Source organism: Triticum dicoccoides, chromosome 3B, assembly GCF_002162155.2.
Source record: "Triticum dicoccoides isolate Atlit2015 ecotype Zavitan chromosome 3B, WEW_v2.0, whole genome shotgun sequence".
Lineage (NCBI taxonomy): Eukaryota > Viridiplantae > Streptophyta > Magnoliopsida > Poales > Poaceae > Triticum > Triticum dicoccoides.
The window spans coordinates 854887206-854906097 of NC_041385.1; the positions used below are offsets into that span (position 1 = coordinate 854887206).

The window sequence follows — 18892 nt, forward strand, 5'->3', positions numbered from 1 at the left end:
CGTTCTGAGCTTAAGGGTCAGATACTTTAGTTTAGGTGAGCGCCGGAGAATGAGAAGCAGCGGAGCAAAGTCGGAAGCCATGCACCATTCGCCCAGCACCAGACTTGTGAGGTTGCTGAACACCGGGCATGTTTGCAAACTCCTCTCAAGTGTGGGCTTCATGTTCACCAAAGATAAAATTGACAGTAGTTAAAAAAGTAATACAACATACAAGAGGGGAATCTAGTTGGTTAAGAGAACAAAGCAGGTAGCATCTTGCATTGATATCAAGAGGCAGCTAATACTGCAATAACCTACCAAGGCAATCGACAATATCAAGGTAGATGAGCACAAACATGAAGAACAGCACAATCCATCGTACCTCAGGTAATGGTGCATGCAACTTCAAGGTTGTGACTTGTGATAGGCCATCAAATACACGGTGATCCAATATTTCGTCTTGATTGCCTAGACATATTGAAACTGCAACTAGAGAATGCAGATCCCTAGTTACAAGGATACCTCCAAATGATGAGTCGAGGATAGACAGATGGTTTAGATTCGGAGCACAAATCTCATGACCTTCCTCGAAATCGCAGTGGGATATGTGTATAGTCTTGAGTGACCTCGATGAGATCTTCTGCATGGGCCAGACATTGCAATCTTGCAGCTCTAAATGTTCAAGCGCAGGGAAGTCAAAATTTAGCATCCTAAAGGATATGCTATCCAAAGTGACCATTTGGAGCCTGATTCTTTTCAGGTGCTGAGAAGGAATCATCGATCTATTATCGAAAAATATTTCTTCTCCGATGGGGAGACCATAAACATGAAGCAGACGAGCTTTATGCCTGATAGCATGACGAATCCACGTACAACATTTCTCAGCAATTGGACCACTTCTGATGAAGATCCGAGCTTCATCCAGGGGCAGAGTGCCATCACGCAAGAGTAGCAACTGGTCCCCAAACTTCTGCAGCCTGTTCTGATCAAATTTTCTCTTCTTTAGATCATCACCACCATTCACAAAGTCCTTGTAATCTAGGTGGATGAACGGCGCAGAGGCCCACAGATAGCGCCACCTTGGCGAGAGCAAGCTTGTGCGCACGACTTCTGGCATTGGCAGGAAGGACATCACGAGATGGAGCAGCGGGTCTGGGAGGCTGCTGAGTCTGTCAACACTGTGTGCTGCTTGTCCCCGTGACCTCTTGGAACTTGACGCCACAGTTGACATTTTATCAAACAGATGGGCTGCATGAATCCAACAAGTCAAATCATCATTCATCAAATACACACTGCAGAAATTTTGAGAACGCATACGTGAGATAGAAGATGGTCCGCTACATCATAGGATTACCCATATGTATCTACCAACTAATGGTGTCACTAAAAGATAAAAGGCATAGCCATACATTATAGGATTATCGATATGCTGTCAGAAGGTAATAAAAACACACATGTTCACCTAGTTATTTTCTTTGGCAGCATCAGACAACCTAGTAAATTCATTTTATTATGCACGAAGATTAACAAAGCGTTGTTGTTCGTCAAAAAGGAAAATACTTCTATCAGGAAGGGAATCGTGATGCAGATAAGAGCAAAGAAAAAAGTAAGTTTGAAAACTTTAATTCTAACAATGTCCGTTTTCAGCCCTCAAGTAGCAAACCATAAGAACAAACTGAACATTCTAAAAAAACCAGTCCAATAAGTTGTCCCAAAAAATGAAAATGGAACTAAATTACCACAATTGTCCCAAAAACTTTTCAGTTTGAAAACTGCAAATGTAACAGTGCCCTTTTTCAGCCCTAAAGTAGCGTACCATGAAAACAAACTGAGCATGGAACTACATTGCCGTCATTATTGCAAGATACGACATAGTGGTCAGTAAGAGTTCAACGCTCGGATGTGGAAAAAAAAGTTCAGTACCCAACAGGGACAAGACGAGCGCTGCTCTGCTTTTAAGCATGAGGCACACAAATAATAGAACTGGTGTTAGATGCAAAGCATGGCAATCTATTTGCATGTCTAGAATAATTCCTACCCATTATACAATAACTCAATAATTCCCGATAATGACTGATGGTCATGGTCGATTCCAAATGAAGTTCAGCCTGAAAGGCCTGCTGCCTGATGGCCATCACCGTTCATTTTGTTGAGTGTCTTTCAGGTATCTGTTAACGCATTTTTGCATCCGTCCACTACGGTACATATTTGTTGTCCACCAACTGCTTAATTTACATAGAATTTCTTTGTATCCGGCTGAAACCAGGCCAAAGTATGAAATTCTGGTGTGTATATTGACAGAGCATTGGCCTCTCAATTTGGTAGTATCACTTGTACTGCCATCAAAGGCTCTTATTTTCAGCCATAAAATATCATATACTCCTACTGGTACAAAGATAGCACAAAGTTGGGGGTCATCTATTTTGAAACGGAGGGAGTATAACACTAACACACCATAAAAAAGGAATTGGTTAATCGGAATTCGGAAAGCAGACCCATACAATGCCCTAACAAAGAAAATAGACCTACGCTGAACAGTAAAGTAATCTTCCAAATCTGTTTTCCAATCTGCAAAAGCAAACAAGCACAACGAACAGTAAAGTAATCTCCCTCCGTAAGATTTAATCCGTAGCGGCAGCCCCCAGCCGCAGCCCCCTGCGGCCGGCCGGCGCCACCGTCCGTCCCTCAGCCCTAGCCCAGCCGGCGGTGAACGAATCGCCACCGTAATCGTAAAATGTATGCATTGTTGGATGCTCAGTGACCTAGCAGTACGAAGAGGAGAGGCGGGACGGCGGCTCCGGCGTCCCCGGCGCTGGATCGATCGACGGCGAGGGACGCGGCGGCGCGAAGTGGAGGACACTCACTGGCGGCGACTTGGTCAGCTGGAATGGGGATCGAATGGTAATTCTTCTTTTTTATTGGAACAAGGGGGTCGAATCGGAAGCCCACTGTCAGCTAGGGCCGGTGTCCGAGCCTGTTAGCCCATGCTAGGCGCACTTGGTCTTGTAACCTTGATACGTTGGAGCAACTACAGCCGGACATAACAAATATGACTTCTTAAACGTCCGCGAACGCGTCGGGTCAGTGACCGGGCGTGCCCATTTTGAGCCTCTATTTATCCGCCCGCACAGCCACACTCCTCATTTTTTTATCACATGTCGGTTCACTCACACGTGATTGGTGAAGATGAAGAGAGAGAAATAAAAGAATGAATAAAGAAAGAGAAAAGGTGGTCCAGGGTGGGGCCGCGCCCTACGTGGCGGAATGCCCGGGCGTGCCGGGGCGTGTCCGCGAGCCCTCATATCCTCCGCATATTTGAGATGAATATGAGGGTTCGCGGACAGCCTGGGCGTATAGGGATGATATGAGGGGTCTGATTTGGTCACAATTTTCATTCTTCTCTCTCCTGTCCGGTCACTAAGCGAGGCGTGTCCGCGGGTGTATAAGGGATTGTTTGAGGTGTCCGGTTGTAGATGCTCTTATCCGCCATACTAACAGGAGGGTTTCGTTTAGGCTATAGCCGCCGCAAGGAATTTTTTTCCCCTGGCCTCCGGCTGCCATCTTGGCACCGAGAGGTGGGAGCACCTCACATCTTCAGGAGTACTACATTCTTCGTCATCGTCTAACGATCATCGTATTTTGCGACAATACATTTACTCTCGTTCTTTTGGCTGTGCCGTAAGGTTAGAGTGTTTTCAGTCCTCGTAGATCTGATTATTCGGATCTGATGAGTTTAGGTTGGTGTGTCAAATTTTTTGATTCTTTGTGAAGTTGAAGTGTTTCATCAGCATCATGGTGAAGATATTGTGATCCGACGTCCTGCACTCCTATGAATCATCCCCGGCCCAAGTATGTTTACCGATCAAGGCTTCACATCTTTTTGTATGGGCGACTCAAGGTGCTTTAAAAAACATTATTGGTAATGTTCATGCGGATGAAAAAGTGATAACATCGTTGCTCCTGTCCAATTACAGCCTTTTTACCAAAGACGTTGGGGTATTTCTTCTAACATAGATTGATACAACGAAGAAGATGTTTCCAAGAAATTTCATTGTAATTCTAAGTCCTCGGAGTTACAATGTATTTTCTTGGATCTTAGATCGGAATTTGTGTACCTGTAATTGTTACGAGTATGAATAAAATTACACGCGTTTCTAAAAAAACTTTGCTCAAAAAAAGTTATCCACCTTACCTGAAAACAAAAGTCTTGTGAGGGCATCTCCAATGGTTGTAAGATAATTGTTGATAGACTTTACCACATAGGATTTTTGATGATGTGTCATACAATAAATGAGGAAAGAGAGAAAGGTTGTATGTACATGAACCAACACCTCTTGTACAAGCTCCAATATAAAATGAGAGAGCACCTTGTTTATTATCTCACATCTTATTAGGCAAACTAGATACAACCCATTAAAGTTGTTGTATATTAAGATGTTGGTTGATGACATGGCATATTTTACCAACAAGTTAACATATAAATTGTTGGAGATGCCCTAACAGTGATGCCACCATGCATGTGGGAGAAGACCGTCCATAGTAGCTATGTTATTAACCAGCTAATACTGTCAGGCTTTAATTTCACTTCTCTTGTATCAAGAGAGAAATAAAATGATATACAGGTAGAAACATCCAAAGTGGAAGAACCTTATATATACCAAAATAGTTCATCCTCACTAACTAATTTATTTTAACATGCAAGCATGTCACCTCCAATCACGCATGGTAAAGGCTCACCGCAAGAGGCAACCGTGAATTAAGAAAAATCCACCACAACATGTAATCATGCATGAATAACTGCTTTCTATTTTATTATACCACTTATATTGATCAAATAGCTCACAATATACAATAATCATATGCAATAAAGCATATGTATTTTTGGTTCTGATTCTCATGTTATTAACTCAAGTATTCCTTTTCCATATGACCAAATCTCATTAAAATGTATTGCAACAAATTCCCGCAGCAATGTGCGGGTACGTATCATCTAGTTATATATATGCCCGTAATAATTCACTAGCCATTGATTATCTATCTTATAAACATAATACTGTCATGCATAATTTTTAGCTACCAATTAAACATTGCATCCGTATAAGCCATATTCTTTTAAAGGTGGCACTAAACTTAGATATTGTAATAAGGAAGTTTTAGAAAAACATACTCCCTCGTTCCCAAAATATAAAGCGCCGATTGACTTTCCTGGTCTTTTTTACACAACTGTGACTATGATGTTCATGCATTATAGGCTACAAAATTAATATACAGACATATGAAATACAATTATTTTTGAACACAAATACGACGATGTTGGTTATACATGTTTAATCGATGTACTTTGGTATATATTAGCGGTCAAAGTTGTGCATCAAAGACAGTGCAAAGTCAATCACTCCTTCTATTTTGGGAAGGAGGGAGTACAAGGCAACATGCATCTTTAGAAGGAGAATACAACTGGCCACTCTGACCCTCGAACAACCAACCAGTGGGCCATATTCGTCAGGCCCCATGATGTACTCAAGATGGAACCTTCTGAAGACATGACGCATACTCCAAGGCACGATGTAATCCTCGACATGTTTATCCCGAGATATAACGGGCCTAGTGTTGGGGGAATGTTGCATGGAAAACAAAAATTTTCTACGCACACGCAAGATCTATCCATAAAGGTGCATAGCAACGAGAGGGGGAGAGCATCTTCATACCCTTGAAGATCACAAAGCGGAAGCGTTTATCAACGTGGTTAATATAGTCGTACACCTTCACGATCCGTCCCGATCAAGTACCAAACATATGGCACCTCCGCATTCAGCACACGTTCAGCTCGATGACGTCCTCGCCTTCTTGATCCAGCAAGACGGGCGAAGTAGTAGATGAGTTCCGGTAGCACGACGGGGTGGTGATAGTGTTGGTGAAGAACAATCTCCGCAAAGCTTCGCCAAGCACAATGGAAACTATGACGGAGGATAAACTAGAGGGGACGGGTTTGCCGGCACACGGCTTGGTGAATCTTGATGCTTTAGAGGTGCTAGCCCTGTCCCTCTATTTATATGTTGAGCCCTGGGATCGAAACTTGGAGTAAAAGCCACCTCAAAGTCGGTTTTTCCCGCAAGGAAGAGTCCTTCTCGGACTTCGAGGACCAGACGCCACAATCCTTGGCGTCTGGCCCAAACGCCATGGGCCTCGTCGTCTGGCCCAAGGCCAGACGCCAGTGTCTCCGGCGTTTGGCCCCCTGGCCTCTGCAAAACACCTTTTGCACCGACCTAAAGCCCCGTGGGCTTACCCCTTGGCCGAACCATATCATCCTATATATCAATCTTTACCTCCGGACCATTCCGGAGCTCCTCGTCATGTCCGTGATCTCACCCGGAACTCCGAACAACATTCGGTCACCAACATACATAACTCATATAGTACTATATCGTCAGCGAACGTTAAGCGTGCGGACCCTACGGGTTCAAGAACTATGTAGACATGACCGAGACACCTCTCCGATCAATAACCAATAGCGAAACCTGGATGCCCATATTGGCTCCTACATATTCTACGAAGATCTTTATCGGTCGAACCTTATGACAACATACGTAATTCCCTTTGTCCATCGGTATGTTACTTGCCTGAGATTCGTTCATCGGTGTTTCTATACCTAGTCCATTCTCGTAACCGGCAAGTCTCTTTACTCATTCTGTAATACATCACCTCGTGACTAACTCCTTAGTCGTTTGCTTGCAAGCTTATGATGTGTATTACCGAGAGGGCCCGGAGATACCTCTCCGATACTCGGAGTGACAAATCCTAATCTCGATCTATGCCAACCCAACAAACACCTTCGAAGATACCTGTAGAGCATCTTTATAATCACCCAATTACTTTGTGACGTTTGATAGCACACAAGGCATTCCTCCGGTATCCGGGACTTGCATAATCTCGTAGTCGAAGGAATATCTATTTGATATGAAGAAATCAATAGTAATAAAACTGAACGATCAATATGCTATGCTAATGGATGAGTCTTGTCCATCACATCATTCTTCTAATGATGTGATCCCGTTCATCAAATGACAACACATGTCTATGGTTAAGAAACTTAACCATCTTTGATTAACGAGCTAGTTCTAGTAAAGGCTTACTAGGGACACGGTGTTTGTCTATGTATCCACACATGTATCAAGTTTTCGGTTAATATAATTCTAGCATGAATAATAAACATTTATCATGATATAAGGAAGTATAGAATAACAACTTTATTATTGCCTCTAGGGCATATTTCCTTCAGTCTCTCACTTGCACTAGAGTCAATAACCTAGTTCACATCGCCATGTGACCAACACCCAAAGGGTTTACTAGAGTAAATAATCTAGTTCACATCGCTATGTGATTAACACCCAAAGAGTACTAAGGTGTGATCATGTTTTGCTTGTGAGAGAAGTTTAGTCAATGGGTATGCCACATTCAGATCCGTATGTATTTTAAAAATTTCTATGTCTACAATGCTCTGCATGGAGCTACTCTAGCTAATTGCTCCCACGTTCAATACGTATCTAGATTGAGACTTAGAGTCATCTAGATCAGTGTCAAAGCTTGCATCGACATAACTCTCTACGACGAACTCTTTATCACCTCCATAACCGAGAAACATTTCCTTAGTCTTCTAAGGATAATTTTGACCACTGTCTAGTGATCTACTCCTGGATCACTATTGCACCCCTTTGCCAAAACTCATGGCAAGGTACACAACAGGTTCGGTACACAACATGTCATACTTTATAGAACCTATGGCTGAGGCATAGGGAATGACTTTCATTCTCTCTTTATCTTCTGCCATGGTCGGGCTTTGAGTCTTACTCAACTTTACACTTTACAATACAGGCTAGAAAAACCTTCTTTGACTGGTCCATTTTGAACTCCTTCAAAATCTTGTCAAGGTGTGTGCTTTGTGAAAGTCCTATTAAGCGTCTCGATCTATCTCAATAGATCTTGATGCCCAATACATAAGTATATTTACCGAGGTTTTTCATTGAAAAATTCTTTTTCAAGTATCCTTTTATGCTATCCAGAAATTTTATATCATTTTCAATCAATAATATGTCATCCACATATAATATCAGAAATGCTACAGAGCTCCCACTCACTTTCTTTTAAATACAGGCTTCACCGTAAGTCTGTATAAAACCATATACTTTAATCACCTTATCAAATCGTATATTCCAACTACGAGATGCTTGCAACAGTCCATAGATGGATCGTTGGAGTTTGCACACTTTGTTAGCACCTTTAGGATCGACAAAACCTTTTGGTTGCATCATATACAAATCTTCTTTAAGAAATCCATTAAGGAATGCAGTTTTGACATCTATTTGCCAGATTTCATAAAATACGGCAATTGCTAACATGATTCAGACAGACTTAAGCATCGCTACGAGTGAGAAAATCTCATCGTAGTCAACACCTTGAACTTGTCGAAGACCTTTTGCGACAAGTAGAGCTTTGAAGGTAGTAACACTACCATCAACGTCCGTCTTCCTCTTGAAGATCCATTTATTCTCAATGGCTTGGCGATCATCGGGAAAGTCCACCAAAGTCCACACTTTGTTCTCATACATGGATCCTATCTCAGATTTCATGGCCTCAAGCCATCTGTCAGAATCTGGGCTCATCATAGCTTCTTCATAGTTCGTAGGTTCGCCATGGTCTAATAACATGACTTCCAGGACAGGATTACCGTACCACTCTGGTGCGGAACGTGTTCTGTTCGACCTACGAGGTCCAGTTGTAACTTGATCCGCAAGTTTCATGATCATCATCATTAGCTTCTTCTCTAGTTGGTGTAGGCATCATGGGAACTGATTTCACTGATGTGCTACTTTCCAATTTGAGAGAAGGTACAATTACCTCATCAAGTTCTACTTTCCTCACACTCACTTCTTTCGAGAGAAACTCCTTCTCTAGAAAGGTTCCATTCTCGGCAACAAAGATTTTGCCTTCGGATATGTGGTAGAAGGTGTACCAAATTGTTTCCTTAGGGTATCCTATGAAGATGCACTTCTCCGATTTGGGTTCGAGCTTATCAGGCTGAAACCTTTTGACATAAGCATCACTTCCCCAAACTTTTAAGAAATGACAGCTTAGGTTTCTTGCCAAACCACATTTCATACGGTGTCATCTCAACGGATTTAGGCAGTGCCCTATTTAACGTGAATGCAGCTGTCTCTAATGCATAACCCCGAAACGATAGTGGTAAGTCGGTAAGAGACATCATAGATCGCACCATATCTAATAAAGTACGCTTACGACGTTCGGACACACCATTACGCTGTGGTGTTCGGCGTGAGTTGTGAAACTATTCTACATTGTTTTAAATGAAGGCCAAACTCGTAACTCAAATATTCACCTCCGCGATCAGATCATAGAAACTTTATTTTCTTGTTACGATGATTCTCCACTGCACTCTAAAATTCCTTGAACTTTTCAAATGTTTTAGACTTGTGTTTCACTAAGTAGACATACCCATATCTGCTCAAATCATCTATGAAGGTTAGAAAATAACGATACCTGCCGCGTGCCTCAACACTCATCGGACCGCATACATTGGTATGTATTTATTTCCAATAAGTCATTGGCTCGCTTCATTGTTCCGGAGAACGGAGTTTTAGTCATCTTGCCCATGAGGCATGGTTCACAAGTATCAAATGATTCATAATCAAGTGATTCCAAAAATCCATCCGTATGGAGTTTCTTTATGCGTTTTATATCAATATGACCTAAACGGCAGTGCCACAAATATGTTGCACTATCATTATCAATTTTGCATCTTTTGGCATCAATATTATGAATATGTGTATTACTATGTTCGAGATTCAATAAATCATTTACATTGGGTGTATGACCATAGAAGGTTTTATTCATGTAAACAGAACAATCTCTGACTTAAATGAATAACCGTATCGCAATAAACATGATCCAATCATATTCATGCTCAACGCAAGCACCGAATAACATTTATTTAGGTCCAACACTAATCCCGAAGGTAGAGGGTGTGCGATGGTGATCCTATCAACCTTGGAATCGCTTCCAACACACATCGTCACCTCGCCCTTAACTAGTCTCTATTCATTTTGCAACTCCTGTTTCGAGTTACTAATCTTAGCAACTGAACCGGTATCAAATACCCTGGGGTTACTATGAACACTAGTCAAGTACACATCAATAACATGTATATCAAATATACCTATGTTCACTTTGCCATCCTTCTTATCTGCCAAGTATTTGCAGCATTTCCGCTTCCAGTGACCATTCCCTTTGCTTTGGGCCTAAATAAACTAGTCTAGGCTTAGGTCTAGCTTTGGGCTTCTTCACGGGAGTGGTAACTTGCTTGTCATTCTTCTTGAAGTTCCCTTTCTTTTCCTTTGCCCTTCTTCTTGAAACTGGTCTTGTTAACCATCAACACTTGATGCTCTTTGTTGATTTCTACTTTCGCCGATTTCAGCATCGCGAAGAGCTCGGGAATCTTTTCCGTTATCCCTTGCACATTATAGTTCATCACGAAGTTCTAGTAGCTTGGTGATAGTGACTAGAGAACTCTGTCAATCACTATCTTATCTGGAAGATTAACTCCCACTTGATTCAAGTTATTGTAGTACCCAGACATTATGAGCACATGCTCATCGGCTGAGCTATTCTCCTCCATCTTATAGGCAAAGTACTTGTCAGAGGTCTCATACCTCTCGACATGGGCATGAGTCTGAAATACCAATTTCAGCTCTTGGAACATCTCATATGCTCCGTGGCGTTCAAAATGTTTTTGAAGTCTCGGTTCTAAGCCGTACAACATGGCGCACTAAACTATCAAGTAGTCATCATACCGAGCTTGTCAAACGTGCATAACATCTGCATCTGGTCCTGTAATCGGTCTGTCACCTAGCGGTGCATCAAGGACATAATTCTTTTGTGCAGCAATGAGGATAATCCTCAGATCACGGACCCAGCCCGCATCATTGTTACTAACATCTTTCAACTTATTTTTTTCTAGGAAAATATCAAAAATAGTGGAGCTACAATGCGAGCTATTGATCTACAACATAGATATGCAAATACTATCAGGACTAAGTTCATGATAAATTAAGTTCAATTAATCAAATTACTAATGAAGTCCCACTTAAATAGACATCTCTCTAGTCATCTAAGTGATACATGATCCAAATCAACTAACCCATGTTCGATCATCACGTGAAATAGGGTAGTCATCAATGGTGAATATCTCTATGTTGATCATATCTACTACATGATCCACGTTCGACTTTTCGGTCTCCAGTGTTCCGAGGCCATGTCTGTACATGCTAGGCTCGTCAAGTTTAACACAAGTATTCTGCATGTGTAAAACTGTCTTACACCCGTTGTATGTGAACGTAGAGTCTATCACACCCGATCATCATGTGGTGTCTCGAAATGAAGAACTGTAGCAACGGTGCATACTTAGGGAGAACACTTATACCTTGAAATTTAGTGAATGGATCATCTTATAATACTACCGTCGGTCCAAGCAAAATAAGATGCATAAAAGATAAACATCACATGCAATCAAAATATATGACATGATATGGCCATCATTGTCTTGTGCTTTTGATCTCCATCTCCAAAGCATCGTCATGATATGCATTGTCACCGGCTCGACACCTTGATCTCCATCGTTGCATCGTGGTCGTCTCACCAACTATTGCTTTTACAACTATCGCTAACACACTGTGATAAAGTAAAGCAATTACATGACGTTTGCATTTCATACAATAAAGAGACAACCATAAGGCTCCTGCCGGTTGCCGATAACTTACAAAACATGATCATCTCATACAATAACGTATATCAAATCATGTCTTGATCATATCACATCACAACATGCCCTGCAAAAACAAGTTAGACGTCCTCTACTTTGTTGTTGCAAATTTTACATGGCTTCTACGGGATTCTAGCAACAACCGTTCTTAACTGTGCATAAAACCACAACTGTGTTTTTTCAAAATCGATTCAACTAAAGTAGGTGAAACAGAGACCCTCCAGCCACCTTTATGCACAACTAGTTGCATGTCTATCGGTGGAACCGGTCTCATGTACGTGGACATATAAGGTTGGTCTGGGCCGCTTCATCTTACAATACTGCCGAATCAAAGTAAGACGTTGGTGGTAAGCAGTATGACTATCACCGCTCACAACTCTTTGTGTTCTACTTGTGCATATCATCTACGCATAGACCTGGCTCGGATGCCACTATTGGGGAACGTTGCATGGAAAACAAAAAAAATTTACGCACACACAAGATCTATCCATGGAGATGCATAGCAGCTAGAGGGGGAGATCATCTTCATACCCTTGAAGATCGCAAAGCAGAAGAGTTTATCAACGCGGTTGATGTAGTTGTACGCCTTCACGATCCATCTCGATCAAGTACCGAACGTACGGCACCTCCGCATTCAACACACGTTCAGCTCGATGACGTCCTCGCCTTCTTGATCCAGCAAGACGGGTAAAGTAGTAGATGAGTTCCGGCAGCACGACGGCGTGGTGACGGTGTTGGTGAAGAACAATCTCCGCAGGGCTTCGCCAAGCTCAACGGGAACTATGACGGAGGATAAAGTAGAGGGGACGGGGTTGCCGGCACACGGCTTGGTGAATCTTGATGTGTTCCAGGTGCTAGCCCTGTCCCTCTATTTATATGTTGAGCCATGGGGTCGAAACTTAGAGTAAAAGCCTCCTCAAAGTCCATTTTCCCCGCAAGGAAGAGTCCTTCTTGGACTTCCAGGACCAGACGCAACAGTCCTTGGCATCTGGTCCAGACGCCATGGGCCTCGACGTCTGGCCCAGGGCCAGACACCTGGGTCTCCGGTGTTTGCCCCCCTGGCCTCTGCAAAACTCCTTTTGCACCGACCTAAAGCCCCGTGGACTTTACCCCTTGGCCGAACCATATCATCCTATATATCAATCTTTACCTCCGGACCATTCCGGAGCTCCTCGTCATGTCCGTGATCTCATCTAGGACTCCGAATAACATTCGGTGACCAACATACATAACTCATATAGTACTATATCGTCAGCGAACGTTAAGCGTGCGGACCCTACAGGTTCGAGAACTATTGTAGACATGACCGAGACACCTCTCTGGTCAATAACCAATAGCGTAACCTGGACGCCCATATTGTCTCCTACATATTCTATGAAGATCTTTATCGGTCGAACCTTATGACAACATACGTAATTCCCTTTGTCCATCGGTATGTTACTTGCCCGAGATTCGATCATCGGTATCTCTATACCTAGTTCAATCTCGTCACCGGCAAGTCTCTTTATTCGTTCTGTAATACATCACCTCGTGACTAACTCATTAGTCATTTGCTTGCAAGCTTATGATGTGTATTATCGAGAGGGCCCAGAGACACCTCTCCGATACTCGGAGTGACAAATCCTAATCTCGATCTATGCAAACCCAACAAACACCTTCGGAGATACCTGTAGAGCATCTTTATAATCACCCAGTTACGTTGTGACGTTTGATAGAACACAAGGCATTCCTTCGGTATCCGGGAGTTGCATAATCTCATAGTTGAAGGAATATGTATTTGACATGAAGAAAGCAATAGCAATAAAACTGAACGATCAATATGCTACGCTAATGGATGGGTCTTGTCCATCACATCATTCTCCTAATGATGTGATCCCGTTCATCAAATAACAACACATGTCTATGGTTAGGAAACTTAACCATCTTTGATTAACGAGCTTGTTCTAGTAGAGGCTTACTAGGTACACGGTATTTTGTCTATGTATCCACACATGTATCAAGTTTCCGGTTAATACAATTCTAGCATGAATAATAAACATTTAACATGATATTAGGAAATATAAAATAACAACTTTATTATTGCCTCTAGGACATATTTCCTTCACCTAGGTGTAATACTAGGTACCCTCAGTGTTTATAGAAGCCAAGGGGTTTAGACCGTAGAGGTAGAGACATTCACATACTATCTTAAAGTAGATCAAACTACTCTATACCCCATTCATAATTAATACAACAAAGCAGGATGTAGAGTTTTAACTATTCAAGACGGCCTCGACATGGGTAAACATCGTGTCTCTTCTTCGTCCCCTTACAATCGTTTCATGATCACCAGCTCGAGACCCACTAACTGAGGTCTGCCGGATTTAGCTGCGTCATTGATGGCCCATGTAGGTCGCTCTGTGTGGTCGCAATCGCTTGATGGCTTGCCTTCAGATCGATGATAGCATTGGCTGTGGCAAGACTTCCATCCCGGGACAATTCTTGGTCTTCGACAGCGTTATGCTTTACGCCGATTCAACTAGCCACTTAGGTCTGATCGAAAACTTCGCTTCATGGCATATCATCGGATTTGGGATCCCGGAGTACACTGCGGACTCCCGCTGGGCACTTGCATTTTCGGGCTGGATGTCAGACCAGGCCGAGGACCACACCAATGCCTCCGTCCATATCTCAGATTCGATCTCGGATGGTGGACATGGTGTAAATTAAGTCTGACGTTGTTTGTGTGTGAGGTAGAAAAAACTGTTGGCAGGTTTGAATATTTATGTTTTCTAAACTTTGCAATTTCTTAACCGTTGAGGTCGGTGATTTATGAGATACCTTTAACTGGTCTCTTGCAATTTGCTCTTGTATGATCTATATACGTTGTACTGGCTTGCTTATGTTGTATTGTCAGATCTGATTATGTCAGGTTATGTCTGCCATTTGTGTCGACATATACCATCCTTCTTATGACAGATTATAGGAATGGTTCCTTGCATCATCCTTCTTACATGTTTCCCCGCATCGCCCTTTTTACGACAGCAATAAAGTTCCCAGATCCGTGGGAAATACATCGGAGGTTTAGAAAATTTGCGTTATGACATTGACAAGTACTCCTTCAATCCCAAAATAAGTTAGTGGGAGTAGTAAATGTTTGAGAGTAACCTCCAGCAACGTGAGCGAAGTCTACGGTTATGTGAGGCGGATGGAACTGGAACCTCCAATGAATTAAAAATCCCACACATATTCTTTTTGGAGTCAATTACACTACTGGTACCATAACTTGGCAAGAAAAATCAGTTTAGTGCTAAAACTTGCGGCATATATTGAATTGGTGACACAACTTGGCATCGGCGTGCATATACGCTGCAAATCACGTTTCTATACGAACACGTTGCTGATTGGGCGCGCCAACATGGCATGAGGCCCGCTGTCAGCGACTGGACGACGTGTGCCTGCTATTTTGTGAAAAAAAAACCTCATATTTTTTTCTCATTAAAAAGCCCCTGGGAGTGACCAATATTTTTGTGACAGATGGAGGATAGTATTGTGAAAAATATTGTCGCCCTGGGAATCTATCACGTTACGTGACGCCTTCCCGGCCGAACCAATATACCCAACGTCGTTCCTTGTGATTAACCAATACGAAATGCATATAACCATTCTGACTTAAAGTGGGCTGGAGTCCAAGCGACCCATTTTACACTGTTATTTTTGTAAAAAATGAAAATACATGTAAATTGTAACTGTGTTAAAATAAAATAAATTTAAAAATAACAATGAACACTTTTATATACTACATATTTTTTATTAAAATCATGAACACCCTAAATTTATATAGCATTTATTGAAATTAAATATATATTTTATAAATTCCTAAAAAAGTAACGCGGCTGGGTGGTGTGGTGGCCACTCTCACATGATGACTACATGTCGCTGCTTCTAAGCCCAGCCAACTCTTTTTACATTATATGAATATATGTTTTTTAAAGCATGAACACTTTATATACTACATGAATATTTTGTTAAAACTATGAATATTTTAAAACATATTTAAGAATTTATGAAAATATATAGTAAAATAAAAACTTTATTAAAGTAGGAACACTCTTATACACTACATGAATATCATTTTTAAACTGTGAACATTTTTAAACTTATATAAGCATTTACTAAAATATATAAAAACTTAAATACTTACTTAAAGCATGAATACATTTGTATATTACATTCATATTTTTTTTAAACTGTGAACAATTTTAAACTTATATAAGAATTTATTGAATACATGTTCTTATTCAATATGCAAATTATTACATGAACTACTTTGTAATTCATTATTTATTATATGGATAAATGCTAAATCCATATCTGATTATTTTATAATGTAATTCATTATATATATATATATATATATTATATGTATTACAGCTATTATATTTTACATATATGCTATAAATTTCTTTAAAAAAAGCTCAAAATGGGATGCAGGGACTGCAGCCCGCTTAATAGTCAAAGAATATATAGCTGCAGGATCCAATTATTACATAAAATTCCCGAGGATCAGGTGGTTAGCCTTGCGCTGCCTTGCTATATACAAGTCAGCTGTTCGAGTCGTCACGCTTACCAATTTTTCATTTATTCGTGGGAGGCTGACAAGCGGACCCTTGCGGCCGTGGCATGGTATTTTTCATGAGAAAAAAGTTCAAGGTTTTTTTTTGTTGCTTTTTTAGGGGAATACCAAGTTTTATTCATCAAAAACCATAAATTGTGGGATACATCTTGGATCAGGAGGTTGGCCAAACCAAACGTGGCGCCCTGGACCCAGAGAAAGCGATGACTTGGCTAGACTATGTGCCTCCATGTTGGATGCACGACACTCGAAAATGAAATTACATTGGAATTAGTTTGCTAGTATTTGTATTTCGCTAATGACAGCTCCAGTGCTGCCCCTACAACCCGTCTTGATGTCACTGATAACTTGCTTGGAATCGGATGAGATCACAAAACTCTGTAGTTGGAGATCTGCCGCCAGTGCCAAACCCTCTCGGCAAGCGATCGCTTCCAGGGCTTCACGATCGTCCAAACATGCAATCACCAGGGATGAACTGCCAAGATACGTGCCGGATTTGTCTCTGCAAACCGCCGCTGCTGTCCCCCTACTACCCCTGCGGACACCAGCATCCACATTGATCTTTGCATGGCCTTGAGGAGGAGCTTTCGGCCTTCCGCTCCTGCTCGCTGCTCCAGCATCAGTCACCTGGGGTGGTTTGACCTTCAGCATATCTAGCTCATCAATAAATCTGGTGATGAAGCTGTGTGTAGAGTGAGGGCTTTGAAAAATCCCTTCATGAATCGCCTTCCGTCTCGCTGCCCAGATCGCCCAAAGCGTAACCGAGAGCCTCACAAAGAGCTCGTGTGACATTGACTCCATCAACGTGAACATCCATTGTTTGGCATTTGGTTCAGTTATAGCTGCAAGATTTTCCGTGATCTCCACGTCCATCAGTGACCAGATACATCTGGACATTGAGCACTCTATTAGGGAATGCCTCCATGAGTCTTGCGCACCACAGATGCCGCAAGCACTTGAGTCACTCATATGTCTGTGTGCCCTCACATCGTTGGTAGGGATCGAGTGTTTGGACAATCGCCAGAGAAACATCCTCACCTTATCCGGCACTTGAGTTTTCCAAAGCTTCTTCCAGGCTCCCTCCTCTCTGGACGTGCTGGAAGATCCGGCCGTGCTTTCCAACCATGCCTCTCTTCTAGCTCTTGTCGCCACCAGCATGCCGTAGGCTGATTTAACAGAGAAATTTCCATTCTTTTCGTAATGCCAGCTCCAGAAATCCGGAACGTTCATGGTGCACAAAGGAATAGCCATTATTACCCGAACGTCCATTGGCATGAAAACTTCCGAGACCCTCTGTCTGTCCCATTGGGCTGACTTGGCATCTATGAGCTCTGAGACGAGTTCCGGTGGGTTCTGTGAGATGCACCCATACGGTCTCATCATTTCCTCGCGTGGCAGCCAGTTTTCTTCCCAGATTCTGGTCGTTTCCCCATTGCCTATTCTTTTGATCAAACCCAGCTTAAGGGTATCCTGCCCCTCGATCAAGCTCCTCCATATTTGGCTTGGGTGATTCCCCAAATTAGAATCAAGAACCGAAGTGTTTGGGTAGTAGATGCCTTTCAGTAGGCGAGCACATAGGGAATCAGGGAATTGCAGCAGACGCCATGCCTGCTTGGCCAGCATGGCCAAGTTGAAAAGTTCGAAATCCTTAAACCCCAAAACCCCCATACCTTTGGGTTGTGTCATAGTCTTCCAGGAGACCCAGTGTGGCTTGCGCTTACCATCTTTACTCCCCCGCCAGAATTTCCTGATAAGCATATTGAGGTGCTCACATAAACCCCGTGGAAGCTTAAAGCACGACATTGAGAAAAACCGGGACCGCCTGTGCCACAGACTTGACAAGTATCTCCTTTCCTGCTGAAGACATAGTATTTTCATTCCAACCTTGAACTTTGGCCCATAAACGATCCTTTAGGTATTTGAAGGCTCCATTCTTTGAGCTCCCCACATCAGATGGCATCCCCAAGTATTTTTCATTTAGAGTCTCATTCGATACACCCAACAGATTCTTGATCTCCATCCAAACTGTCTCAGGAACCCCCTTGCTGAAAAAGATGGAAGATTTGCTATGGTTTACTCGTTATCCCGTAGCCTGGCAATATATGTCCCGCACTAGGTTCACCTCAGTAGCGGCCATACCATTAGCCTTAAAAAACAGCAGGCTGTCATCTGCGAATAACAAGTGGTTAACTGATGGCGCCGATGGTGCCACCAGCAGGCCACTCAAATTTGATGACTCGTCTCTAGATTTTAGGAGGCACGTAAGGCCCTCTGCTGCTATTAAGAATAGGTATGGGGATATTGGGTCCCCTTGTCTGATTCCACGTGTAGGAGTAAATTCATCAAGCTTCTTACCGTTAAACTAGACAGAGAACTTCACTGCTGTTACTAGTCCCATAACGATATTTATCCATCTTTCTGTGAAGCCTAGTTTCACCATAATTGACCTGAGATATACCCACTCC

The 18892-nt window shown here is 42.2% G+C and overlaps 1 protein-coding gene across 1 annotated transcript; it reads right to left on the minus strand.

Annotated features, from left to right (window-relative positions):
• Window positions 1-259: 259 nt before the first annotated feature.
• Window positions 260-1171, minus strand: LOC119282701 (putative FBD-associated F-box protein At5g53640). Its single transcript, XM_037562828.1, has one exon. It carries the CDS (start codon window positions 1109-1111, stop codon window positions 278-280), a length of 834 nt encoding a protein of 277 aa, XP_037418725.1. The 5' UTR covers window positions 1112-1171; the 3' UTR covers window positions 260-277.
• Window positions 1172-18892: the final 17721 nt, after the last annotated feature.

Coding starts and splice junctions, on each gene's coding strand:
- LOC119282701 (XM_037562828.1), bottom strand. CDS start 1,111: ATGTCCTTCCTGCCAATGCCAGAAGTCGTGCGCACAAGCTTGCTCTCG.